This window comes from Hippoglossus stenolepis, chromosome 17 (genome assembly GCF_022539355.2).
Source record: "Hippoglossus stenolepis isolate QCI-W04-F060 chromosome 17, HSTE1.2, whole genome shotgun sequence".
Taxonomy (NCBI): Eukaryota; Metazoa; Chordata; class Actinopteri; order Pleuronectiformes; family Pleuronectidae; genus Hippoglossus; species Hippoglossus stenolepis.
The window spans coordinates 12,333,226-12,360,510 of NC_061499.1; the positions used below are offsets into that span (position 1 = coordinate 12,333,226).

At 45.6% G+C, this 27,285-nt stretch overlaps 2 protein-coding genes across 4 annotated transcripts; one reads left to right on the forward strand and one right to left on the reverse strand.

Annotated features, from left to right (window-relative positions):
* The first annotated feature begins 1,440 nt into the window (after nucleotides 1-1,440).
* On the forward strand, nucleotides 1,441-5,790 carry LOC118124943 (biotinidase). Its single transcript, XM_035183174.2, has 6 exons — nucleotides 1,441-1,868; nucleotides 2,233-2,382; nucleotides 2,492-2,643; nucleotides 3,926-4,103; nucleotides 4,177-4,752; nucleotides 4,822-5,790. The coding sequence occupies exons 1-6, from the start codon at nucleotides 1,647-1,649 to the stop codon at nucleotides 5,092-5,094; spliced, it is 1,551 nt and encodes a 516-aa protein (XP_035039065.2). The 5' UTR covers nucleotides 1,441-1,646; the 3' UTR covers nucleotides 5,095-5,790.
* On the reverse strand, nucleotides 5,772-26,647 carry LOC118124939 (serine/threonine-protein phosphatase 6 regulatory ankyrin repeat subunit A). 3 transcript variants are annotated; one of them, XM_035183164.2, is made up of 33 exons: nucleotides 26,437-26,647; nucleotides 24,284-24,356; nucleotides 23,962-24,185; nucleotides 23,458-23,528; nucleotides 18,149-23,199; nucleotides 15,635-15,718; nucleotides 14,755-14,833; nucleotides 13,775-13,845; nucleotides 12,998-13,198; nucleotides 12,833-12,920; nucleotides 12,575-12,744; nucleotides 12,314-12,421; nucleotides 12,124-12,228; nucleotides 11,565-11,643; nucleotides 11,297-11,411; nucleotides 11,011-11,093; nucleotides 10,866-10,929; nucleotides 10,613-10,729; nucleotides 10,361-10,501; nucleotides 10,126-10,237; nucleotides 9,991-10,017; nucleotides 9,589-9,663; nucleotides 9,276-9,477; nucleotides 9,020-9,107; nucleotides 8,773-8,890; nucleotides 8,441-8,660; nucleotides 8,247-8,334; nucleotides 8,081-8,164; nucleotides 7,829-7,977; nucleotides 7,651-7,733; nucleotides 7,380-7,462; nucleotides 7,091-7,182; nucleotides 5,772-7,002 (listed from the first exon to the last, which is right to left on the reverse strand). In XM_035183164.2, exons 5-33 carry the CDS (start codon nucleotides 18,302-18,304, stop codon nucleotides 6,716-6,718), a joined length of 3,369 nt encoding a protein of 1,122 aa, XP_035039055.1. In that variant the 5' UTR covers nucleotides 18,305-23,199; nucleotides 23,458-23,528; nucleotides 23,962-24,185; nucleotides 24,284-24,356; nucleotides 26,437-26,647; the 3' UTR covers nucleotides 5,772-6,715. The 3 variants fall into 3 exon arrangements, with proteins under 3 accessions (XP_035039055.1, XP_035039056.1, XP_035039057.1); XM_035183165.2 differs by having other exon boundaries at nucleotides 10,613-10,681; nucleotides 26,437-26,646; XM_035183166.2 differs by having other exon boundaries at nucleotides 10,613-10,681; nucleotides 12,602-12,744; nucleotides 26,437-26,645.
* Nucleotides 26,648-27,285: the final 638 nt, after the last annotated feature.

Consider the following 27,285-nt stretch of genomic DNA (forward strand, 5'->3'; position numbering starts at 1 on the left):
TGTTTAAACTAAGAAGTGCAATACAGTGGGCCATAGTCCATTAAATTTTTAGACTTTGATACGGGCCAATTAAAAATGGATGGCGGGCCGCAGTTGGCCCGCGGGCCGTAGTTTGGACACCCCTGGACTAGACCGACCTGCGCGCCTACGTAGGGCTGCTGATCTTAGCGGGCGTGTACAGGTCCCAGGGCGAGGCCGCTGCTAGCCTGTGGGACGCCGAGAGCGGCCGGGCGATATTTCGTGCCACGATGCCCCTAAAACTCTTCCACACGTACTCCAGACTGCTGCTCTTCGACGGCCGGCGCGAGACGAGCCACGGACAAATTGGTGGCCGTGCGAGAGGTCTGGGACGCGTGGGTGTCGCGGCTACCGCACCTCTACAACCCGGGGCCCGAAGTGACCGTGGACGAGCAACTGGTTCCGTTCAGAGTTTAGTCTTTTTAAAAAATATATTATTATGAAGTTATGTTATGTAGATAGCGGCTGATAGTCCTCGTCCTCCTCTCATCTCCTCCTGTTTTTCTCCCTAGGCCGGTGTCCTTTCCGTCAGTACATGCCCAGCAAGCCGGCGAAATACGGGATCAAGTCATGGGTGGCCTGCGATGCGAAATCAAGCTACGCTTGGAAGATGCAAGTGTACACCGGAAAGCCGAGCGGTGGACGCCCAGAACGGAACCAGGGGTTGCGGGTAGTGCTCGATGTAACGGAGGGACTGCACGGTCGTAACGTCACGCGCGACAATTACTTCACCTCCTACGAATTCGCGCGGCAGCTCCTGGAGAGGAAGCTCACCGTGGTCGGCACGGTTCGGAAAAACAAGCCCGAGCTCCCGACCGGGCTGATGGAGAAGAGAGGTGTTCGCATTCACGCCCACCGCCACTCTGGTGTCCTACATCCCAAAGAAAACAGGAATGTGGTGCTCCTGAGCACACAGCACCCTGAGGCCGACATCAGCGACCGCGAGGACGGAAACCGGTCATTGTCCTGGACTACAACCGTAACAAAGGTGGCGTGGACAACCTAGACAAGGTGATCGGAACGTACAGCTGCAGGAGGATGACCGCGCGCTGGCCCCTGGTCGTCTTTCACAACATTCTCGACGTCTCTTCCTACAACGCCTTCGTGATATGGAGAGAGATCAACCCCGACTGGATGCCGGGCAAGCGGAACAAGCGGAGGGTGTTCCTAGAGCAGCTGGGAAAGGCTATCATGACTCCGTTCATCGCACGAAGGGAGCGCATCCCCCGCACGGACGCGTCCGCCACGGTTGTGAAGGCTGTAAAAGCCGCCGCCGCACAAAGAGCTCCTGACTACGACCTGAGTGCCCGGCCTCCTCCATAGCCCTAGCAGCAGCCCCGCTCGGGGAGAGGAAGAGGTGTCAGATATGTCCCAGGAAAAAGGACTGTAAAACTCACACCGTGTGTCGCTGGTGTAACAAATACATCTGCAAGGGCTGCTCACTTGTCTATTGCCCTACGTGTGCGTCCTAATATGGGGTGGGCTATGTGAGGGGGCCAACAGCTGGGGGAAGCAGGGACAACACAAGGGTTAACCAGACAACATGTCAGCTGACTCTGGGGACATTGACCTGACATTTGTCTGTGAGGTAACTGCTCAGTCTGCTTCACCATCCTAAGGGAGCAGTCATGTGTTTGTCAGTCGCACTTTATGTGGGTTTTTATGTTTTAACGTCGGCTGCTGGTCAAACCGAGTCCGCTCCTGGATCCTCGTACGTCGCCGCCGTGTACGAGCATCACTTCGTCCTGAACCCGGAGCCTCGGGTTCCACTGTCCCGACCCGAGGCTCTGCGAAATGTGGAGAAGAACCTGCAGATTTACGAGGAGCAGAGTGAGAAGGCTGCCCGGCAGGTACACACACACACATACTCAAAGTAACCACATACACACCACACATAGTAACCACATACACACCACACACACACATAGTAACCACATACACACCACACACACACACATAGTAACCACATACACACCACAAACACGCACAAAGTAACCACACACACACTCACAGTTACCACACAATGATGTCACTGTTACCTTGACCTTTGGCCATTTTTATAAGTTCATCTGAGTCCAAATAAACAATTTTACTTCATGAGATAAGATGTTCACAAACAGACAGACGGACAACCTGAAAACATGTAGCGTCACAGGCCGTCACTGGCATGGACGCACAATAAATATCACAATGGTCTCATCCTCCTCTGGTCAGGGGGCCCAGATCCTGGTGTTTCCAGAGGACGGCCTTCAGGGTTTCAACTTAAATCGATCGTCCATCTCTGGTTACCTGGAAACCATTCCTGACCCCCAGCAGGAGAACTGGAATCCCTGCACAGAGCCGGGCAGACACAACAACACTGAGGTGCAGAATCTTAACTTTAATAATTAAGCAGGCATTTTTACATTTTTAACTGCTGTGATGAGGTCTTCCCCAAGCCTTCACGCCTCACCTCTGCGCTGCTGTTTCGTAGATTCTCCAGAGGCTGAGCTGTATGGCACGTCGATACAGCCTCTACCTGGTGGCCAACATGGCTGACCTGCAACCTTGCCCCCTGACGACCAGCCCTTCCTCCCCCTGTCCGTCTGATGGTCAATGGCAGTTCAACACCAATGTGGTTTTCAGGTGCAGTTTTACCTTAAAGGGGACATAGCATGCAAATTCCACTTTGTTAGTGCTTCTACAGGTTAATGTGGGTATCTGGCATGTCTACCAACCCAAAAACTCTGGGAAAAAAACACTCGCGCGTTTTGTTATAGTTCCTCTAAGTCAGAAACGTCATGCTTGAGCGACTCGATTGAGCTTCCTGGGTTTTGTGTCGTAACAAGGAACTGGAAGTCTCCCTACATGGTCTTGGCCCACCCCCCACCCCCCCGTCACGCCGTGTTTACACCGGATGCTGCGAGGCTGTGAGGCAGCGCAGCGCCGTTCCCAAGCGCGCAGCCGCCTGGCTGTTCACACGGGACGAGCATTTCTCCGCTGGTCAGCCTGCGATTCACTCACATGTGGCATTTGTCTGGATCGTTGGGACTGGGAGGCTGCAGCAGCTGCTCGGGCGCGACCGCTCGCTCTCCCGTGCGTGAGCTGGAGTTTGTGTCAGCGCCACACAGCCAGCAGTGTGGAAGACTTCCGCAGTGTTCAGCGCTACTGTACGCCGGGTTACAGTAGTTCAGCCGGGTTACAGTAGTTACGCCGGGTTACAGTAGTTACGCGGGTTAACACGGACGCGGAGGCAGCGCAGCGCCGTTCTCAAGCGCGCAGCCGCCTGGCTGTTCACACTGGACGTGCATTTCTCCGCGCTGGTCAGCCCCATAGACTGTACATATAAGGTCAGCCCGCGATTCTGCTTTCTCCGCTTGTTGTTGTACCCATTGAATGTCGGGGTTCGGGGGTAAATGATGGTCTTCATAGCCCCCCCCACCCCACCCCTCTCTTTCTCTCTCTGTCTGGCTGCTTGTGTGCTTGTAGTGGATGGGCAGAGGGGGACATTTAATTATGTGATTGGGAAAATTAAAACTCCAGGACAACAGAAGGGGAATACAAAGTATGGGATGCATATTTGATAATTTATATCATATAAAATATGTAATTTATATCATTTAAAATCATGGGGGGAGAGGGGAGGGGGGAGCTGGCTCATTCGCATTTAAAGGAACAGGCACTCAAAACAGGTCACTCTGTGGAGGGCTGTTTTATACAGGGTAAAAAGGAGCTGTTTCATTAAGACCCCAAGGAACCATATCAACTTGTGGTAAAATGGGCATGCTATGTCCCCTTTAAAGCAACACTATGTCACTCTTACTGAGCAACAGCGCCCTCTGCCACCACTTAGATATAAATTCTGTTTGCATCAATGTGTTGAATGCACAGTACATACACACAGTTGACAGTGTTTTGTTTTATACAGGTCTGATGGGCAGCTGGTGGCACGCTACCATAAACTCAACCTCTACTTTGAGGAGGCCTTTGACTCACCACCGCAGCCGGAGATCATAACTTTTGAAACACCTTTCGCCGGGACGTTCGGCCTCCTCACCTGCTTTGACATCCTGTTCCAGGAACCCACAGTCACCCTGGTGGAGAGGGTAGAACAATCACACACTAACATTTTGCTTGTGTTTGGTATTTATCTCCTCTTAGTCTCAACCTCTCTTGCAGGGTGTGCGTCAGTTTATCTTCCCCACAGCCTGGACGAACCAGCTCCCCCTGCTGGACTCGATCCAGTTCCAGCAGGCATTCAGCCTGGGTGCCAACGTCACCCTGCTGGCGTCCAACATCCGCAACGACCGTCTAATTATGACAGGAAGCGGTATCTACACGCCTTTTTCTGCCACCTACCACCACGCACAGAGAGGAGATGCAGAGGAGGGCAGGCTGCTGGTGGCCAGGGTGCCGGTGTTGGACCCACTGGGTGCAGGGCACAGTGTGACGCAAGAGGAGGGTGCAGTCAGGAAAGAGTCCACATCATCTGCAGATACAGTCTCAGGATACCAAGAAAGCTGTTTTGATTCTTCTCATCCTGAAAACCCCTCTGCTGTCTCTCCCTTCATGTTGTGCGATCCGTTTACATTCGTCCTCCTGAATAAGACAGAGGGCAAACTTGACGTGTGTTACGGCGATGTCTGCTGTCACCTGCAGTACAGGCAGTCACAACAACAGGGCGGCACTAAAGAGCTCTATGCATTGGGGGCATTTGCTGGCACACACACTGTGAATGGACGCTGGGCCCTGCAGGTATGAGTGAGAAGAATTCAAATCTGGTTTAGGAGACACTTGTCACATTTGTCTCCCTTCTGTCTACAGGTGTGTGCGTTGGTGCGCTGTGCAGGGTTGGAGTCCAGCTCCTGCGGACAGCAAGTGGAAGAGGCAGAGACAAAAATGGACTTCCTGTTGGAGGGGGAGTTTGGGACCAGACATGTGTATCCATCAATATTGGCGAGTCGTTACGTTCTGGAGCAGCCGGGGCACCTGGAGAAGACGGCAGATGGCAGAGTGACCATGAAGCATTCAAACATGACGGGAGGCCTCGTCACGGCCTGTCTGTACGGACGAATGTACCACCTGGACAACAAATGAACTACAGCTGCAGGGATTCGTTGGTGAACAGAAAATTAACCCACTGGAATGATTGTTAGTGATTTCAAGGCAAAAATGCCAAAGATGATCTTTGCTTCTCCAATGTGAGAATTTTATGTTTTTTTATCCCTGTTGGACATGATTGTAAAGTGAATATATTTTAGTTTTAGACTGATGGTTGAAGAGATCAAGACACTTGAGGGTGTCAGCTTGAGCAATTTTCAGCAATTTTAGGATACATTTTTTAAACCAGAACGGGACCCAGTAGAGTGCATACCCTTCAATTCAACCAAGCGGCACCAAATTTCACAAACCCAAATAAATGTTTGATTCTTTTCACCAAGATCTATGACTTTAAAACAAAAGCGCCTTATCTCAAAATGTTAAAGAACCTGATAGAAAACATTTCTGCATCTGACCCCTGATCCAGATCCATACCAAACCTTTATGGGTTATTCCCCAACTCGTGTCAAATTCTTCCGCAAAATGTTGTGATTATATGTTCAGTAGTTTTTAAACGTAATCTTGTTTACAAACAAACCAATGAACAAGGGTGAAAACAACCTCCTTGGTGGAAGTGGAGGAGATGGAATTCACTTAAAAATAGAATTTTGAAGTTGTCATCAACACTAGTACTGACAAGTCAGCTGCTATACTTTGGGACAAACTGCAATAAATCAAAAACAAATATCTTTATTCCTTTGTTACTTCATCTTTATAAACATTGCACCAGGTAGTGTTCATCCTCTGCCTGAAAGTTTCTTGGCAGTTTTTATTCATTTCTGTCTCTCTCTCTCTCACACACACACACACACACACACACACACAATCTCTTATACACACACATTATGCACAGTGTCAGCCACTTTCTCCAGTACAGTACACAGACATTAAGTAGTTTACAGCATAGCAGGTTAAAAGTTCCTCGGGTCGCTCATTTGCACCATCAATCCTGAACCAATCATACAGTGAACGGGTCTTACATCCACCTGCTGTCAGAATCACCTCCTTGAGGATTAAATTCATGTTTTTCATAGGATTCAATAGCGACTTCCTCTCCCCGGAATCAAAAAGTGGTTCGACATCAGTGACGCAGCAACGTGCGGAAGGAAGAGTCTTCGCCAGCTGCCGCAACAGCTCAGAGAAGAATTAAAACTCAGAAGCACACGAGAGAAAACAGTTCATTGATCTCCTGGTCCCATAAGATTGTCCGTTTGTTTTTTTTCTTTAGACAATGGTGCCAGAAACGTGTCCTCGCTCGTCTGGTGATTGTACAAGGAAAAACTGACGAGGCTTAAAACCATTCGAGGAAGTATCAGCATTTAAAAAGAAAAATGACATTGCTTTAAATTTTAAAAAGACACTGGCCATGTTACTGACCATGCATTGATCCTGTCTGAGAGAAATGCATTGTGTTTATACCTTATTCTATATTTTAGTACATTATTCCCACCTTGATGAAAACAAACATCTGATACACAGAAATTATTATTATTATTGAAGAGGTTTACCTAAAAAACAATCTGCTTTTATTTCCCTCTCTGTCCCTTTTCAGTGAACTATTAAGGCTCCTGAGTGGCTGCTTGGCCTGTCAGAACTGTGGGGCTCTGTCCAATAGTCCTCAGTATGTCTCTGAATCTGAGTCATTCATTTCCTCGTCTGCAGATACAGTGGACAGCGGGCGCTCTGGCCTGCAGTAGGAGGCGTGGTCGGGCCTCAGAGGGGGCAGGGCATCGAAGGCCACGCCTTTGGAGGTGGGGTGGTGGTTGACGACCGTTTGAGCGAGAGAAAGTGCAGGTAAAGCTGCTATGGTGACAATGGGGGAGGTGGGCATCATGGAGTTGAGGATGAGGGCCAGGCAGTCGGCTACATCACGGTTGGGAGCGCAGGCCAAAGCTGGAGTGTAACCTACGAATGAGAGGAGGAAGGAAGTTTGAGTTTCACTCCAGAAATGTGAACTGTGAATGTGTGTTGAAACAGTGACAGGAAAGCTGACCGTTCTCGTCCACCGCCAACACACTGGCTCCTTTCCCCAGCAGCTCCTGGACCACCACCGTCAAACCCTTCCTGGCTGCTACATGCAGCGGCCTGCAGGGGCACAGACGGAGACATATTGTGTGAACTATTTGTGATTGGTCACTGTAGACACGTGGAAACACATTTGAACATCAGGTGTGAACGCACTCATTGTCCGCTTATGATCAGATCGCTCGAGACACATTTGAAATCCAGGTATGACCAGGTTTTTAGTGAGTTAACCTGCTGCATTCTGGGAGTATACATACGTCTGGAGAGCAGCATTGGTGCAGTTGATGAGGTTCCTGTCACAGATTTTCTCCATAATCAACAAGGCACTCGTCTCATGGCCCTGAGAGGAACAGACAGTTATGAGGAATGAAAAATGAAAAGTATTATCATGTCTTGCAATAAACGAAAGTACAACTGTCAAATTATAACCACTTTCAGTTATTCTGATATGTATTTGATGACATGGTAATATCCATAATTACACCATTGGATAAAAAAACATTTTCTGTCTCCATGAATGGTTGTTACCTTGCTGCAGGCCAGATGTAATGCTGTGTTTCGGTTTGTATCCTGTAGAGCCATGTCTGCTTTAGCGCTGCTCACCAACACTTCTGTAGCACATGGATGGAGATGGTCTCACGTCAGAGATTTTGAAATCGAAAGGCAAACCAAATGTCTATGTGTTAGTGAGTAGGTATGTACTGACCCACAGCATTGGTCTGTCCATTCAGAGCTGCCATCATAAGCGGTGTGGTGCACGTGTTTGTGTCGACTACGTTGGCCTGAGCACCGTGGCTCAGAAGAAGAGAAACGCACTCCACGTGGTCGGAAAAAGCTGCAGCGTGAAGAGGGGTCCTGCATCAACACACACACACACACACACACAGAGGTCACATTAAAGCAACAGAGCTTGTGTTCACCCTGTTTATAGAAACATGACATCATTCAAATCTCTTACCTGCCCTTAGAGTCAGTGGTGTTGACGATAGCTGCGCCCAGGCAGTCGATTAACATCTCAGCCACTCCGTCGTTGTCGCTCATCCTGAAACACACATCAAACACCGTTACACACTCACACCAGTGTTCATCTACATTTAAATAAAAGGGTGCAGATGTTGTCTTACACAGCACAGTGTAGTGGACTGAATGAGTTGCTCTTAATCCTCCTGAACACCTCCTGGTCCAACAACACCTCCACACACGCATCATATCCTGGTGAGACAAAGAGTTGACAGAGGTTGTGGGGGTGAAACAGATGTAAATACTGCGGCCTCCTACAGAACTAAGATGTGAACAGATGTCTCAAGTATTCTAGTACCGTTATAACAGGCCCAGTGCAGTGGTGTGTAGCCCTGGTTGTCAGTGAGGTGTGTGTCAGTGTGTGGGGTGGTGGTGGCCTGCAGCAGAGCACCCAGGGCACCAACACGGCCGCAAGCGGACGCCAGGTGAAGAGGTGAACGGCCCCGGATGTCCTTCACACAAACACTGGCCCCCCGCTGGAGGAGAGCCTCCACACACTCCTCCTGACCCGTCACTGCCTGTGTGACATTAAAAAAGTGGAAAACATAAGGAATTATAAATAACTATATATTATAATAAAAAACATTTTTAAAATGATGTAACATTAGTGTGTCTGTGTGACTGTCTCACCCCTCTGTGTAGTGCCGTCCTCCCCCAGCGGTCCTGATTCTCTACACTGGCTCCTTGACTAAGCAGAGAGTACACACACTCTGTGTGTCCATTCAGCACAGCCAACATCAGAGGAGTTCTGTAAATAGGAAATCAAACAGTTGTTTATTATTACTAGTTAGGTTAATTACCAAAATAATGGCATAATTAAAGCATTGAAAGCCTCAAGTCAAAGCCATTTTGTCTATGTACACACATACACACTCACTGTCCGTTGGTGTCTCGTAAGTCCACATTAATGCGTTGGTCATTGTTGCTCATGAGCAGGCGCAGGCACTCGGGGTGGCCATTCATAGCTACAGCAGACACACACAAACATTCTGGGGTGAAACTTATGGCTCTACAGCAACATGTTTTACATTTTTCATTCATGTGATGTGGATGTGCTGCAAACAAACAGATTTATTCTACCCAATGTGTGTGTATCTGTGTGTGTGTGTATACATGTTTGTTTGTTTGTATACCTGCAGCATGTATGGCTGTCTTTTTGTGTGTGTAGTCATGGGTCATGGGCGAGGCTCCGTGATGCAGCAGCAGGGAGACACACTCCTGATGACCACTGGAGCAGGCCAGGCTGAGGGGGGTGCGTCCCTCTGGGCTGCGAACGTCCACGTCCAGCAGGGAGGACAGGAGGACCTCTAGTGCTCCACAGTGTCCATGGTAAGCCTGGATGAATGAAAGACAAGCACCGCCACACACACACACTTTGTTTAAAAAAGGTATCAGATAGTTAACCAGGCAGATTGAAATCTGGGAGAGAGAGAGAGACAAACTGACCGCCAGATGCAGTGGACTGACAGGGGCCTGGCTCTCCAAGTCACTTAGAATCTCTGTTCCTGACGTCTCCATTAACTGAAAGAGATGAGAGATGCTTCACATATTATCATTTAAGGTGCAGCTTTGTACACATATTAAACCATGGTCACTCAACTCCATGTGGTATAAATATACTGAGAGACAAAATGATGCTGCTGCACAGCAGACTTTGTAGATGTGCGGCAGGAGAAGTTAAAAAAAAGAAAGATGCATACGACCTTGAGCTGTCAAACATTATCAACCAATAACAAGACAGAGGAGGTTTATCAGTTGCTCCATTTGTCCAACAGAGGGAGCTACTCAAATAATCATTGTAAGGGCTCATTGTGTAATGGTGGTGGATGATTCAAATGTCTTTCTTACCACATCAAGAGGCGTCTCACTTGCCATCTGAAAGACACAGACAGAGACTGTTTAGGATAATGGGAAAAATGTGCCTCCCAGGGGTTTTCTGTTCAGTTCCAGTAAAGTTTCACTCAGAATGGTAGCTGTACGCACCAGTTCCAGACAGAGTGTGCGACCGTACGCTGAGGAATAATGCACAGCGCTGAAACCCTGTGTGTCTCTCACTGCTGGATCGGCATCATTCCTCAACAGGTACTCCACACACCTGACCAAGACAAAAGAGAAGAGAATCTTTTTTTTTTGTTTTTTTTAAACAAAAGCCTTCATCTGACACTGAGGACTCTTTGATGCTGAACTATAAATCAGTGAAACACAGAGAAGAGCTTACTTTCCATCAGTGTCAGCAGCAGCAGCGTAGTGCAGGGGGCAACAGCCTCTCTGGTCCAGCTCATTGATGCTTGCCCCGGAGCCCACCAAGGCGAACACACACTGGTAGTTGCAGTTGGCTGATGCATAGTGTAATGGAGTCCTAGGATGGTAAGAGAAACACCAGTAAGGACTTCATATTCTCTCTCAACTCGCTCTAGTTTTCTCAAACGTTTACCACAACTTCTGAAGCCTGAATTAATGCTGGTCTCACCTTCCAAAGTTGTCTCTCCGGTTAAAGTCAGCTCCGATGTTTAACAGCAGGTTCACACACTCCAGGTTCCTGGATGAAGAAACATCTTTAACAGTGATGTTTCGTTCACATATCAATCTATCATAATCAAGTGCACAAACACAATGAGAGTATGAGCTTTCTGTTTGTCACGGCTGGTAAATAAGGAACAAAAAGCACACGTAAAAAAAGATGGTAAACAATAGTATGGCAGTGAGAAAGTATGGTGCCTCACCCTCCAGCTGCAGCAGCATGAAGACAGGTCCTGCCAAAGTCATCAGGGGTGTCTATGTCAAACCCTGCACAAATATGCAATCTGTATTAATTTTGGTGTCAACGAGGTGATTGCAGTGACAGGGCTGGTGTCAGCATCAATGCACCTGAGGACAGCAACTTCCTGCAGCAATCTGAGAAGCCACTAAGAGCTGCCAGGTGTAGAGGGAACATCCCATGAATGCCTCTACTGAAAAGGTAGAAGGCACAGAAGACAAGTCATTACAAGACATGGAGGATAAGTTGTGGGGGTGAAGGGGAATTTTTAGTGACAGCAAGAAACACAGAGAGGTTGAAAGAATGTCTAACCATCTCTATTTGGGCTTATTACAAGAGCTTAGATTAAATTCAGTTGGGCGGATAGACAGATGGTCAATTGTCAATGTCACTAACTTGGCTGTGCTGGCTCCGTGTTTGACGAGAGCGGTGATGATGAGCTCATGGCCGTAGCGGGCAGCAATGTGAAGGGCAGTGTTCCTGCTTTTGTCCTCGTGATCAATCTCAGCTCCTGCATACACATAAATAAAAAGGTATGTGTGTATCTCCGTTAAAACAACACAAGTAAATCAGCAACGACAATGAATAAAAAGATGCACTACATTTATAGACATGCAAACCAATTTGAATTCAGGCATGAAACAGACACTGTCGGGGCTCTCACCATTTTGAATGAGGGCCTGAGAACAGGAGAACCTTCCATGTGTAGCTGCCATGTGGAGAGGAGTCTTTCCATCCTTACTCTGGACAGATTGAGGGATATAGAAGATGTTTATGATTTTCTGAATAAAGCCTAGATATCAGTGTTGCAGTAAAGCGTCAGTGTGGGCTGCTGACTCAACACTAAAAAAAGCTTTGAACGAACAGAAACAATTTCAAACCCCTCGTCAACCGCACAAAAACATTTTCCCTGAGCAGCTTGCAGCCTTGGGGAGCCACGACCCCCCCCGCCCCCCTCCGTCTTCCATATGGCCTTGCATCTTGAGGCTGTGGGGACCTAATATCAGTTTCCATCACTGCTACCAAACTTTTAACAACACTATCGTTTCAACTTGCTGTGAGATGCTCAGACACTGGTTAGAGCTGAGGCCACTGTCTCTTTAACATTATGCTGAAATGTGTTCTTTTCTCCAGCTGTATCCATATAAGGCAAATGCTAAGTTTCACAGCTAAATTTGTGTGTTTCAGTGTTTGTGCAAATGTGTATCTGCACATGGACACACCCGCATGTTGATGTGAGCTCCGTGGGCTAACAGCATCTCCTGGCACAGCGCCCCCTGACGTGAGGACGAGGCGAAGTGGAGAGCAGAGAAGCCCCTCTCGTTCACCTGAAGGAAAATACAAAATAACACAATTTAACACAAACACGGTGACGACAGACGTCCTCTCTCTTACAGTGAGACATGCACACACCTGGTTGACATTGGCCCCTGTCTCGATGAGCTCGCTGACCACCACATCCTGTCCATTGTAACAGGCCAAATGGAGTGGCGTGTTGCCATAGGCATTCACCTCATTTACCTGCACAAAAAGAAAATCTGTGTTTATGTTTTTCAGTAACTGGATTCTTTCAATTTATTAACTTACAATATTATGTCACTACTAAAATAATAACATTAAAATATCTTGTATGTTAACAATTAAAACTTGAATGGGTCAGTGCAGTTATTTTACATAGATTGCTAGTGCATGTCTACTGACATGGACTCCCAGGCTCAGCAGGTAGTGCACTGTGCTGCTCATGCCACTGGAGGCAGCTGCGTGCAGAGGTGTGTAGGCCTTCTTGTCCTTACAGTCAACCTCAGCGCCGCTGGCCACCAATAACTTCACCACCTCCAGGTGACCTGAAACATGGGAGAGAGAATAAGATGAGTCAAGTTGAGACGATGCAGTGCATTCCACCCTATATATACAGCATTAGTGCAGTCTTACCCATGTAGGCTGCCCAGTGGATGGCTCTCCTGTCCTTCTTGTCAAAAGCATTAATGTTGGCTCCTCTTGACAGCAGAAGCTTCACCATCTAAAACACAGAAGCAAATAAAATAGGCACCGATGTATGTTTTACTGCGCGTGTGTGTATAAGAAAAAGAAACAAACCTCTACATGTCCACTGAAGGCAGCGTGATGCAGGGCAGTACGTCCCGCCCGGTCTGACACGTTCACATTGCTTAGCAGAGGGACCAAAGCCTCGGCACAGCGCACTGCCTTGTTGCTAGCGGCTACGTGGAGTGGCGTCTGCCAGTTCTTGTCCCGAGCGTTGACGTCCGCACTGTGCTTCAGCAACACGGTCACTGCATCCTGGATGATGAGGGAGAATGGGTCAGACAGAGTGTGCAGACAGAGGGTTTATTTTCTAATATGCCTCACTGTTCTAGCAAAGTGCAGGCCAGTGTGTGCGCGTGGGTGTGTGTGTGGGAGGTTATAAAAGTCCAAGCTATTCTTAGGGGGTTTTCATGACGACAATAGCACTGAGAAGAAAAGGAATTAAGGGGCTGTGTTAGTATAGGCACACTGCCTATGACCAGAATAGGTAAAGACACATTGGATTTGTCAGTTTGCTGCTTTATGGCCGGATTGTATAAATCTGTGAAATCTATCACAGCCACAATCATTTTCTCTTGGTGTGTGTGCAAGCAGTGCGAACATTAGATGTAGTACATTTAGAAGAATTCAAGCGCGAGACGAAGGCATTTGTCTGAGGTGTGGAAAGCTGAACAAAATTATCGTCAGACTCTCAAAAAAAACGTGTTACAGGATTGAAGAGTTACCAGAATACAGATTAGTCTGTGTGTGTGTGTGTGTGTGTGTGTGTGTGTGTGTGTGTGTGTGTGTGTGTGTGTGTGTGTGTGTGTGTGTGTGTGTTTAATGTGTTACCTCACTACAAGAGGCGACAGCTCTGTGAAGAGGAGTCAACCACTTGTTATCTTTGGCGTTGACTCGGGCTCCTTGGATGAGAGAGAGAGAGTGTGTGGGTGCATGAGAGAGAAAGAGAAACAGAGAGGGAGAGAGAGAGAGAGAGAGACAGGGGGGATATCAAAGAAAATGTCAATAGTGGCACATCCAGCAATGTTGAAAAACTGTCTTATCATTGATTCCTAAATGAGAGTGTGAAGAATCAAAACAACAAACTAGTCTAAAAAGATGATCACAACATGACCAATGGGACGAGGGTTTCATGAGCCAATAGTGCCTGGAAGATATAAAACTCCCATGATCCTCTTTGGCACAGCTTAAGGGGTTAAAATAGCCCTGAAGCTGCACCTGTTGCTAGCTCTTCAAATTATTGAGAAACACTGAACACAGGCACGCACGACCGCACGCACGCACATGTGACCAAGGGTTAAAAAGAGAGCAGCCAGCAGACGCAAGGACATGGAGACTACCGAGGGAAGGACATGTGAGGACGAAGGAGATGAGGAACAGACAGTGGTTTTGAAGAATTTAAGTAAAGCCCGGAAGGAAAGAGGATAATGTAAACTGATAGGTAACCAAGTAAAAGGAAGGCTTGGTCACACATACAAACATGTTTCAGTGACGTTGCCTTCTGTTCACTTCAAACCTGAGGCTAAAAAAAATTGTTAATTAAAAGAATCAAGGGCGGAGCCGACCAATTCATTAGTTAGCCGACGATTTCAGCCAATAAGAGCCTTTCCCAGACATAACGATCTGAGTTCATGTTTTACCATATGAATTTGAACAGAAAAGACTTAACGATGGAGAAAAGATTTGCTTCATGTTAACATTTTATGTAAAAAATGGGTGAGTGTACTTTTAAGAAGAATTGTTACTCAAGGTGGATAGATATTAGAAGGAAGGGAAATTAGTAACTAGCAGAGCTGATCTGTTGTGTTCACCTGACAGGATGAGCAGCTCAATGATCTCAGCGTCTCCGAGGTAGGATGCGGCGTGCAGAGGCGTCCGCTTCTCATTGTCCTGACAGGAGATCCCAACACCAAAGAAAACATTAATAAACAACAGCAACATTTCACTTTTTCATACAAACATGGTCTTGAAACCGACGGACAAACACATAATTAATGGATGAGAGCATTACATCACATGCCCCTGACAAAATCCATAGCCTTCACACTACTGCAGAACACAAGAAACATGAGACCCGGGCCACAAGGGGAATAATGTTCATCATCTGGTCGCTTGTATTCTTCCCTTCTCTTCATCACTTCCACTGCACCCCCCACCTCTGTCTCCTGCAGTGAAGTAGCGAGCAATCAGCAGAGTGGGGCTATAAACAAATGTCACGTGATCGCAGCAGGTCTGGGCCAGCGATGCTGACCCCAGCAGTACGGAACCACAGAAAGAAAAACAAAGGATAGAAAACAATGGGACGTAAACTGAGGAAACGTGTACAGAGAGACGAGGGGCAGAGAAGGAAAGTGATGGGAGAAACGTAGGAGAGGTAGATCAGGTAAAGGTTATGTCCTTAAATCCATTAGAGAGGGTAGAGTGTTATGAGCCGTTCGTGTGTCCTGCCCTGGTTGACAGCTATATAAAATGGGAAAGGTAAGAAGCTGCCAGAAGGCACTCTTACTCAATCGATCAATAGCTACCCAGATCAATTGTAGCCTGCTGACTGATTGCTGCTCTCCTTGTTATGTTTATACGTCATTGTGTGTGAGTGTGTGTATGAAACGGGAATACACAGGGTTACTATCAATGCAGAAACATATACATTCAGAGAAAATCTGGGTGAACAGTAAGAAGAGTGCCACTTACCTGAATGTTGACATCCTCTTTCTTGAATATGAGGGAGCGAACTTCCTCTGGGTCCACGTTGAAGATAGCTCTTAACAACGACGGCTACAGAGATGGGGGGGAAAGAAAGAAACGCTGATGCACACTTCTACATCCTTCGATTTGCAAGGCAGCAATTGTCCATGTTGACAACTGTGTTATCAGTGAGAGTTACGAGGTTTAAAAATGGTAGAGTCTCACATATAGACACTATAATCCCAAGCTGGGAGAGAGCCACAGGTCAAACGGCTGTACATCCCACATTTTGTTTATGACAGTAGCAGCAGCACCATACAGCTCATAAACACACATATACTGTTCAGTAAAGGTTTGAGTCTTTCTGTGAGGGGCTGGAGCTGTGCTCTCTGCGAGGTCACTTGATAAGAATGTAAACAGCAATGTAAAAGACAGGTGCAATGGGGGGGAAATTACAGGTAATTTAGAAAGCAAAGCATTTCCTCTTTCTACAACTATTTATTACGTCGATTTAAACCAGTTATACAAGGTGTGCATGTTCTTGGGAAGAGATGTCAAATTTCCCAGAAAGGAAGCTGCAGATAAATGAGACATAAAAACAAAACACCCAGGGCACATCTCTTACACCAGCTCTCCCCTCAGTTTTATTTACGTACATCTGTGTGTGTTTATAGTTGGCACGAACATGAGCACATTGCGCTGCCTGATACTGGGTGGGATTTCTAAAAAGTGTTGCTCAGCAGACATCATAAACCTTCCAGAGGAATTGGTGGGCAACAGAAGGGCAGGAGCCCATTCAAATTAAAGGCTAAGGGAAGGATCTCTATATTAAGCTCACAATTAATTCTGGATACTGTGTTTTCTCATGATGTTTTTATGCTTGGAGATAAAAAAAAATGTTAAAGGTAAAGTAAATCTTATGATCTACAACAGGAAAACACGATATACTTCGTCTTCAGCTTAAAGGTTATATATAACGGATACAAATGAAAATACAGGAGCCAATAACAGTTTTCGAGCTAAAAATGTAGAGGAGCAATGGCACCCTGAGCAGAGATTTAAGTCACACACCCATTGTGTGTGTCATTTTGAATTGCTAAATGAATTCCAGCAGAAAGCAAGGTCTACATCCAGTGAGTCAGACTACTGTAAACACTGCCAATTTTTGTTTCTTTTCCACAATGTGCTGTCTTCAGGAGCACAAAACATTGTAACACACCTACAAAATGTGTGCTTTGGTCCAAGATGCTGGTGCTGGTGCAACATGTAGCCGCAGTAAATATTGTGTGTGTATGTATATATAGTCTTCTAATTACTTGCTAGTTACTGTGAACAACAATATATATATCAATTTGTCTCTTACTGACAATGGTCTGTATTTATGAGCTGTATTTATATAGTGCTTTTCTAGTCTTGATGACCACTCAAAGTGCTTCATCTATATGCAGTACTTTCTCTATAGGAAGGCGCAATTTTGGGATTCAGTATCTTGCCCAAGGACACTTCAGCATGCAGAATGGGGAGGACTGAGATTGAACCGCCTCCTATAAAAGACTATTTCCTGATAATTATTGCTAACTGCTTCCTTGTTTGTGTGAATATGATTTATTTTAATGATCATATCTAAGGGAGGGTATTCATCTTTGACAGTTTACTGGAAGCAGTGCTTTTCTTTATGCTTCAATATTATTTAAAATGCTCTGACAAGTTAAACAAATATAAAAACACTGGCATGATGATGCAGATTTAGGGTAGGTCCTACTTGTCATAGCTTATTTTTCCATACACCAAGTAATTCCAGTGACATTCTGAGTCTGTGACATTGATGAAACATTTTCATGCATGTACCCTTTTCCACAGCAAACACTGCCAAGGTTAGGGGGATTAAAGTAAGTTAAGTAAGTATTTAAGTTATGCCATTCACTCTTATGTGAACCTGCTTGTTATTCCCATGCTTTCTCTGTTGTCACCATCCGTCTCTCAACTAAAAATAAGTGGGGCTCTGGCATGTCAGCATCTGTCTCGTGCCTATTAAACTGATAAACACAGAAACTATGTCAAAGGTCGGAGAAGGCAGACACGGACTAAGAGCACAGACCCTGTCATCAGAACTCACACATCTTCTCAGTGTCCTCTTCAAAGAGCAGCCTTCACAGAATGAGTTATTACCATGTTTCAAAAGGAGTCTTCCCCTTCACACAGTCAACACTGCAGACAACAAAGGCCTAGGCTTTGCTGATAATCTATACAAACCAGCAATCATCTCATATGGCAGAGCTATATTGGTGATCATAGTGGTGCTATATTTAGCACTGACGAAATGTGTCGGCAGTGCATTGTATTCTATTGCAATGGGACGTTTAACACAGGTTTAAACTTCAGGACAGGCTTGAGCAGTGCAGTGGCACTGGATATTGTCACTTACACACAAACCTTTACATGACAAACCCTCCATTGAAACAAAGATTCAACTAACTCTTATTAAATGAATAGAGCACCAGGCACCAGAGACCATCTCACCTTGTCCTCCTGTGCAGCAGCCCTTCGAGAGGCATGATGGGATCTGTGCTCTGGAGGTGATTTGGGCCGAGGAGGTGGGGGTGAAGAAGAGGGCTCATCCTCCTCCACCTCCTCCAGCACCACAATACACACACGGCTAGCCCGCTCAGACCGCATCAGGAACAAACACTCACACACACCAACACAATCATACACTCTCACACACACACACACAAACACTGATCCCTATTACATATGTCCACAATTCAGGATCACGAGGGTCCGCAAGAAATCCCACAAACAGTGCGATTTCCTCGAAAACAAGCACTGTACATCTTCATGTAAAATCCAATGTGAAATCCAGTTCTGTCCTCTATCGGTCAGTGTCGCTTTGCTGCATGTCTCCTCTCCTCCTCTCTCTAACCCACGCTCACACTCTCTGTCAGCAGCAGCAGCTGCAGAGACGACAGGGAATTCCTCTGCGTAATGGTGGCAGCAAGCGGCATGCGGCAGAATGAGCAGACAGGAAGCTACATATCCTCACTGCTCTGCTGCAGCCTGGAATACACACACACACACACACACACATATACACTTACACAGACCCTGTGATGAGTGGGGACAGGGGCTGTAGCGTCCAATCTATGTGTGAGTATGCATTGCTCGTTTCAGGCAGAGTGCTGAAGCCAGCCCTTTCAAAAGGAGAGGTAGAGGAGGGGGAGGGGAGAGAGGGAGGGGGAGAGAGAGAGAGAGGGAGAGAGGGAGATAAATAGATGGGGGCTATAATTTTATGCAGGTACATAGAACATTACAACACAAAAAAAAACAGAGAGGGGCATTCGGCAGGATTGGACATCAACTGATTGGAGAAAGCTGACTGAGAAATGTGATCACTCTAAAATACAATATTTAAAGAAACAGAAATAAAATGGGGAGAGATAAAATGCAGAGGGGAAAAAACTAAAATGAGAGAAACCAGGACAGTTAGCTCCCTTTCTGGATTGTGTCAAACAGTGAGTCAGCTGAGTTTATGTGTGATCACTAATCTAATTCTAACTGAAGTGGAATTGTGGTCGAACATTAGAGAAAAAGGTGCAGTTCTATTGATTCTTTATTGAATCCGCTGCTATCTGCAACAACCAATGCTATGATGTATTTACAGAGATTATTCACTTTCTGAATGTCTGCATCCTCTACACAAAGCTCTTTGGAACGGTGCATTCAATTAATGAAGTGACAACTTTAAGTCGTACAAGGAGTCTCTATACAAGGTTATTTTTTAAACAGCCGAGTTGAGAAGATCTTAAAAAAAAAAAAATGTAACCCACAGCATGGCGGAAACAAAACCATATGCACTACAATGTTGTGATGTTTTTAGAGTTTGCTAAATAAGATTTAAGTGGTCTGCATCTTTGTCAAGCTGGTGCTAAAATAGAAATGCCCTTTCCTTCCAAATGCGAGAGAACAATGGAAAATGGATAACAGATCAGGATGCGTGTGTGTGTGTGTTCTAGTATCCCTTTTGGTGTATCTGTGGCATAGCTTCAAAAGTCCCCATCTCCTCATTATGAAACTGGAACAAACTGGCTTTGCCAGAGAATGTGAGGGTAGCTAACAAGACCAGTTTGTACGGGCATGACTCTGCTTGTGTGTGTGTGTGTGTGACTCAGTCTCCTTCATATTCAACACAGATCCTAAAAAGAGTAATCTTGCCAAGCCGCACAAGCCCATTAACTCAGAGGGAGGGACGGAGTCGGAGTGAGGGAGGACGAATAAGAGAGCAAAATTTGGATGGAGTCTTTCAGCAGACCTAAGTTTTGAGTCTAATGGACTTACCATTTATTAACTTAACGTGAAACACAGCTAAAATCTTTCTGCTCCTGCAGCAATTGAGACACCACTAGAGATTTGAATCAAAGGCACAAATAATAAATTATGTTTGGGATGCAAAGTACATAAACAAACAACCAGAGTTTTGTCTATCCCACTTGCTAGCACCGGGGGTATTCTGAACCGCGCAGCCGAAAGATGTTTACAAAGCAGATTTGTTGCCACTTGTTAGAAATTAGTCTTTGGGTGAACTGTAATATGGGTTTATAGATGTAATATGGACCCAAAAGCAAAGCCAAGAGCAAACAAGGATGAGCATATGAACTGACAACATAAACTGAAATTTGTATCTATAATGAGTTGGATGTGTTTTCGTGAGACAGGCAGAGATCAAATGCCTGCTTCATTAATCCAGAGCTGGGGCTCGCATAGCAACGGGAACCTAGCAAAAACACAAAAGATGAACCCAATCTGACCACAACAACAAAAGAATGCTGGCAAAATATTATCCCAAATACCCACAAACAGTAGCACAGCGCTGCCTACGAGCCTTACTTCATGGGAGAGAGCCTTAACGTGCATGTGTGAGCCAAAGTACGCAGGCTACAAAACTGACCTCTGCTTTGACCCTGCGGCAGGATGCACCGTGTGTAATGTAATCCGAGTCCAGACACACAAAGGCCAGCACGTGCGGGTCTGTGTGTGTGCCAGGGACAGCAGCAATGAAGACACTGACATCCAGAGCATTCAAAGCTTTTAAAGACCAAGAGCTGGTGATCGGTCGTAAAGTTTTACTCTCATCACTTAGAATGTTTGGTATGCACAGTCTGACCAAAACAACACATTATCCATTAAATGTGCTGAGTATTTGGCCAACTGAGGATGATGAGTAATTAGTATCGCGTAGATCTGAAGTGATGTAAGTACACTGTGATATAAAATGTCAGACAGCCACAAAGTGAATTATCCTTCAGGTTAACCATAGCCATATCCAAACAATGCAGGCTGTGTGTTATATTGTAGTCAAATTATTTGGCTGAGTTTTGGGATTTGTTCGGATATTTATTTGAAATTTTTAATCCACTTTGTAAACTCTGATGACCAAGAAGTGTTGACTGGAGAGAATATATACCAATGGCATACTTGCCCATTGAGTATATAAGTAAATCCACCACTGGTAACCTATAGCATTTGCTCTGTGTACACAATTCACTTGTACAGACAAATAAACAGGATGGTGCATAAAGGCTCTTTGGATACTGTCCTTTACCAGCATGGTGCTGATGTATGCAGTCTGGACACAACTGAAAAGATCTGGGCTACTTACCCCACACAAAACTACAACACACTCTCTATTGTAAGCTATTATACATGTTCTTTTAAATGCGCCTCCCCCCCTCTCTCTCCTCAGGCAGGACCATAGCCTGGTAAGGACACTCTCGTACCCTACTAAGCAACACAGCACCCTCTAGAGGACAAACAGAAGTCCTGGCCGAAAATGACACACTCCCATCTCCAATCTTGCCCTGTCTGGGTGAGTATTTCTTTCCTTTTGCCCAATTCTCTTTCAGCAAGCACTACAGAGAACAATGAAGAATAGAGGGGGGGGATCTAACCACACACGCTCTTCCGTTTGTTGCATGTCTGTTGACTGTACAGAAGACTGGACAGTCCAGGACAGGTGACAGTGCGGCATAATCATGAACCCACTTTGACTTAACTTTTAACAAACTGAAAAAGATATTCTTATTAAAATCATTTGTGCCAATTCTGAAACAATGCACAAACAATTGCAGCCATATTCACTTCCAATTCTACAACTAACAATTATTTTCATTCAATTATCACCTAATTATTATTGTAGTTAATTACTGATAAATCACTTAGTGTGTAAAATGTAATAAATAACACCAAATGTCTTACCAAAACTCAAACTAGCAAACTCTCATGAATAGGGCTGGGAAGCGTCGTATGGAAGGTAGGTGAGCACAGTCAAGGTTTGGACTCACCTGAACCGCTCCTCAAAGGAGGTGCCTGTCCACGGGGAGACGTTGTGCGGAAAAAAAAAACAGGTAGGACAACCTTGAAAGAAACAGCCCAGAATCTCCCAAGCAGTTTTGACACCTCCCGTCTACGTGATAGGGCCCGATCTTTCTCTCCCCTCTTTTTAACGCATGCTCTATGAAAATGCATCGATTGTGCGAAACCCACTCTAACCACTGGATGGAGATGTTGGAGTAACGTTTGTGTTGACGTCTGTAGTCGTCGGGCGAAGGTATCACAAGGGTTTTTTAGGAGGGAGGAAGTTGGTGAGAAACACCTTCATGCGGGCCGAGGCTATGGTGACGCATTCGAACGGGTCCACGTCCGTGTCCTCGAGAAACTGATTCCTGAATCGGATACAGCCTTTCAAAGTTAAAGGTCCCCCGCCTCACCTCTCCATACCAACGCTCAAAATCTTTCTGCTCGTTCAGAGTCATATGCTCGATACCGTAGTCTTGCACTGGCGGGTAGGGTCCTACATACTTTAAATGCTCCTCTGAGCTTATACCAGGAGGGAAAAAACCCTTGCTTCGATAGTCGAATCCTAAAGCATTAGGCATTAGACGCATGGTAAGAAATGACAGCGAGTCGATGAATTTCAGATCGTAATTGGGATCGTGGAAAAAGTTGCGTCTTACCCCGAGAGGGCCGCTACCATCAACTGATTGGCAGTACCCCCCACGTGTGAAAAATAGGCCGCGTAATCGGGCGTGCTGCTGGGATGAGGGAGATTCAACATCACTCTAATTTCTTGATGATTAAAGCGGGCGTGCGATATCATGACGGGTTCTTTGACATTATTTTGAGGTGAGCCGGGAGGGAAGAGACAGGGTCCGCCTCGACATTAATCTGAGGTGAAGCGGGTGAAATAGAGGGGAAATGTGTCTCGAGATGATTTTGAGGTAAGTCGGGAGAAAAAAAGGGGTAGAATCGATGTAAGAGCCAGTTGGTTAATTCAAAAAAGATTATCTGCCTCTTTGTAAGATTGAACATTTTATTCATCTGCAGCGGATAACATCTCATCGGGAATGACATCGTACTCCATGTTACACCACGTCACACCATACTTTACAAATTCTTTTCACAGAGGAGTAACATCAGTTTGGAAAGATTATCACAGATTCGAACAGTGTCTCACTGCCGCAGACTTTGTGGTATGGCTCCTCCCCCACGAGTTCTCTGCGTTGGTCCGTTTGCCCCTGTGTGGAAAGAAAAGAGAGTGAGTGGTGAGTGAGTGAGTGTGTGTGTGTGTGTGAGTGCGTGAGTCGGCGTGTGTGTGTGTGTGTGTGTGTGTGTGTGTGTGTGTGTGTGTGTGTGTGTGTGTGTGTGTGTGTGTGTGTGTGTGTGTGTGTGTGTGTGTGTGTGTGTGTGTGTGTGTGTGTGTGTGTGTGTGTGTGTGTTGCGCGGGAACAACCGGCAGGGAGCATAGAGAAGGAAAAAACAAAAAGGGAGCTAACCTTTGAGGCTGTTTTTGGTGAGGGAAGCCCGTCTCTTGGGTCTAATATAGAGGGAAATGAAGATGACAGACCTGAATAGAATAATACAAAAACATTAATAATAATACGGATGAAGAAAAATAATTTACTATATGTGTTTTAAATCCATCCGTCGTAACGGAGTCTAGGACATCGGTTTGAAAAAGACATCGGTTAGAGAAATGCAACGGTCATAAATGAACGCCTGAGGTTCGGTCACCTTGAAATTAAAATCAACACTGAAGCCCGACAAACAGATTCTAAGATCGAGAGAAATACTGCAGGATATTCAGGATTCTTAAAAACAAACGATAAAAAATTAAGATACCACTGCCACTCCTTTCCTGACGGTGGCGGTAATGCACCTATATGTTACCAACCGTCATTAACGCCGGAAGAAGAAAAAAGAAAAATGGCGCTAACGGTTGTTTACATCGGCTTCCCATGCCGTGAGTTTTTTTTTTAAATAACGAGATAACTTCTTACCCGGCTCAGCGGACTCGTTCGTCGGTTCTTCCGCCTTGATCTCGGCTGCCGGTGCTGGACGTTTCATTCGACAGGGGCAGGTCTCGGCAGTTGGAGCCGACCTCGGCTGTAACTGTTCTCTTGCTCGGATCTGCGCTGGACGTTTCACCCTCTTCCCCACGCAACTGATCTATCTCTCCGTGGTAAACGGCAGCATTTCCGACGTCAAATCTAATCTCCGAGGCCTTTTAAAACATATAAAAATAACGTAAATACATAACGTAATCACTCCGCGTCAGGTTTTTTTTTACCGACATGTCTGAATGAAAACAAGGTAGCTTACCCGGGCAGTCGCTTATCGGGGAAATGCAGGTTGGATCTCCGCAACGGTTTTAAGTTCTTTATTGCGTAGAAATCTATCATGAGTTTGACACATTTTTTTTTTTTTTAAATCATTGCGTTAAAGAAAGTAGTCCTCCTACCAGCGGGCATCTTGACGACGTCTTCAGCAGGATCTGTCAACATGTCAGTCAACACAGCAGATTCCCCGGTGACGTTCATAAAGCCCGCATACACGTGTTTTACCAGTTGGCGATAAAACCGGACGTTGGTATAGAAAGCCGTATTTCATTCAACAGGCATACCACACTGTTTTGATGTGACCGGACAGATGAAGGACCGAGCACGTAAACCTCCCTCGCTGTATTTCATTCCACACTGGGTCAGGAACCACCACGTTCACCCAGTGATGTCGCATGATATAATTTATTTGTATGTTCATTGGTAGGTTCATAGGTTTTCTTGACAAAGAGTGTCCCGGCTTCTCATTGGCCAACCATCTTCACCCAACACAGTATTTTTTTTTCAAAGTGGTTGTGTGTGTTGGTGGGTGGTACAGGCACATCACGTGAGGAGATAGGTAGTAAATACCACAGTCAGTGTCCCTTTATTCTCTCTCGAACGGGGTCCGAAATCAAATTAATGAAGATTATTGACTTATTACATGATTATTGATATACTGCACTTTACCTCTTTTGGGACATTTTTAATCTTCCGTTAGACTGATATCAGAATGCTTCATCATATGATTGTCTTACAATATCTTGTTTATCGCAGAATCGCTGTGATATTATCGTGGGCCATGTTTTGCCTATTAAATTGTATAGTGACTTACCCTGCGATTCCCTCCTCTGAAAACACACAAACTCAACTCAGTATGAAGCAAACATGTTTCTTAAAAGGTTCAGTGTGTAGAATTTAGTGGTGATGTTGCAGGTGAACACCCCTCACCTCACCCTCCCCTTCCAAACATGAGAGAGAACCAGTGGTAGCCTTCAGTTTTCATAAAAACTCAAAAAGGTGTTTAGTTTGTCAAGTTTGGGCTACTGTAAAAAACATGGCGGCCTCCGTAGAGAGGATCCGCTCCAGATGTTAAGAGAAAGTATTTAAACATAAAGGGCCCATTCTAGGGTAGAGAAAACAACAATTCGTACAATTTAGATTAAACACAGTAGCGAAAACATCACTGGGATTACTTTGTATTCAATTTCTGCCAATAGATCCCTTTCACCTTACACACTGGACCTTTAAGCTACCGTTTTCACTGATGAGTCTAATGTTTACTTCAGTTGCCTGAGTATCTGCCTTTCCCTCAGAGCAGTGTTCACAGGAGCTGCTCTGATTCTTTAATGTGGACAGTGTCTGGACAGCCAGCACCAGCTGCTGTTTCAGTCCGACAGCCTTTTCTTATCTCCTGCAACAGGTGACCGTGCACAGCTGCCCCGGCCAGACCGTGCAGGGGTCTGGGATAGACAGCTGACACAGCAGACCCCGGAGAAGACCCCCGCCGGTCTTCTGACTGCTAAAAACGGAAAACATGCAAATCCAGTGGCAAACGATAGGATTCCCTAACTTTACGTAAATAACCTAAGAAAGGAGTGGCACCATACTTGTGTTACAAGAGCTCAAGTTCCCCAACTACACAGGCGAAGGAGCTAGCCTCCCTGCTAGCTACCATCCAGCTGTGCTCAGCAGTCCATCACCACCAGGAACAGAAACTAACAACCACACACACATGAGTAAAACAGCAAAAGCAACGAGCAACACACAGTCGCCGCTGCCCTGACACCAAATGGCCGCTTTAACCCAACAGCGTAAACGTAAGGCAGCGGCGGACGGGACGGTTTTCACGTTAAGTGGTTTTCTGTTTACCGTGGGGGGGAGTGGGTTACCGCTAGCTTATTAGCTAACATGTCAGATAGCAAACATTAGCTTAGCCACTGGAAACCTTTTTTATTCTTACCAAGTTACCAGCCAAACCCCCAAATACACTTTGTTTTTATGTCAGCAAAGTTCTGCTATCACTGACGCGAACGAACAACGCGACAGGGTGTTGACTAGTTACGTGTAAACTAGCGAACTAGCGTCAGTCGTGTGACAGCAGAGAAGTTAACCTGACGGTGAGTGTTAGCTGGTTAGATAGAAAGACCAGGTTACCTGCTCTTGTATCTTCAACACAGCCATGTTCCCCGTGTGAAGACAGGAGGAGGCGGTGAGTAACTCGCCCTGGAGTCACTGTAACTAACTAACTAACTAACGGGGAGGGAGGGAGGCTGAGTGAGGACACACGCTCCCCCCCTCCTTCCTTCCTTCCTGGCCCGGACGCAACTCACCACATCACGGGACAAGTTGATGGACTGGACCCATCATCATGACCCCCAGCTAACACTGCTAACCCCTGCTGAACACAGTCCATTCTACAGCAACACTATCTCTTGTAACTCATGTGAACTCAAGATGACATTAAATAGACATTTAATAATAATTTCATCCCCATAACACACAGTGCAGTTCTCCTTAAAGGATTTATAAATGGAGCCAAATAAGGACAAAATGATTTGTTACTTTAAAAAATAATAATTCTGAAACTTAAAAGTATTAGTTCTAATCCAGAAACTGAAAATATTTTATTTTATGGGCCTGAAATGTTTCCCCAATTGTCCTCAAAGGGATAGTTCACCGAAAAATCCAAATTCACTCATTATCTACTCACCCCTATACCGCTGGAGGGTTTGGGTGTGAGTGTTTGAGTCCACAAAACACTTAATAATTAAATTTATTTTATTTGTGTAGCCCATATTCACAAATCAGTTTGCCTCATAGGGCCTAACAATCTGCAAAAGTTGTGACATCCTCTGTCTTTAACCCTTAACAAGGGTTAGGAAAAGCTACCCCCAAAAAACTAAGCATGGGAAAAAACGAAGAAATAAGTAACTTCAATGTAGGGGAAAGCAAATAAGTCAACGTTTTATCAATTTAAATCTAATTATAATTCAATTCTTGAAT

Bases quoted from the DNA above. Each gene is read 5' to 3' on its own strand.
- LOC118124939 (XM_035183164.2), bottom strand. From the start codon at position 18,304: ATGCGGTCTGAGCGGGCTAGCCGTGTGTGTATTGTGGTGCTGGAGGAG. The intron at 11,644-12,123 runs GTGTGTCCATGT...CAATCTGTCCAG, and splicing joins GAGCTCACATCAACATGCGG to AGTAAGGATGGAAAGACTCC. The intron at 7,183-7,379 runs GTATGTATACTC...GTGCCCCTGCAG, and splicing joins ACCAATGCTGCTCTCCAGAC to GCCGCTGCATGTAGCAGCCA.
- LOC118124943 (XM_035183174.2), top strand. From the start codon at position 1,647: ATGTGTTTGTCAGTCGCACTTTATGTGGGTTTTTATGTTTTAACGTCG. The intron at 2,383-2,491 runs GTGCAGAATCTT...GCTGTTTCGTAG, and splicing joins GCAGACACAACAACACTGAG to ATTCTCCAGAGGCTGAGCTG. The intron at 2,644-3,925 runs GTGCAGTTTTAC...TGTTTTATACAG, and splicing joins AACACCAATGTGGTTTTCAG to GTCTGATGGGCAGCTGGTGG.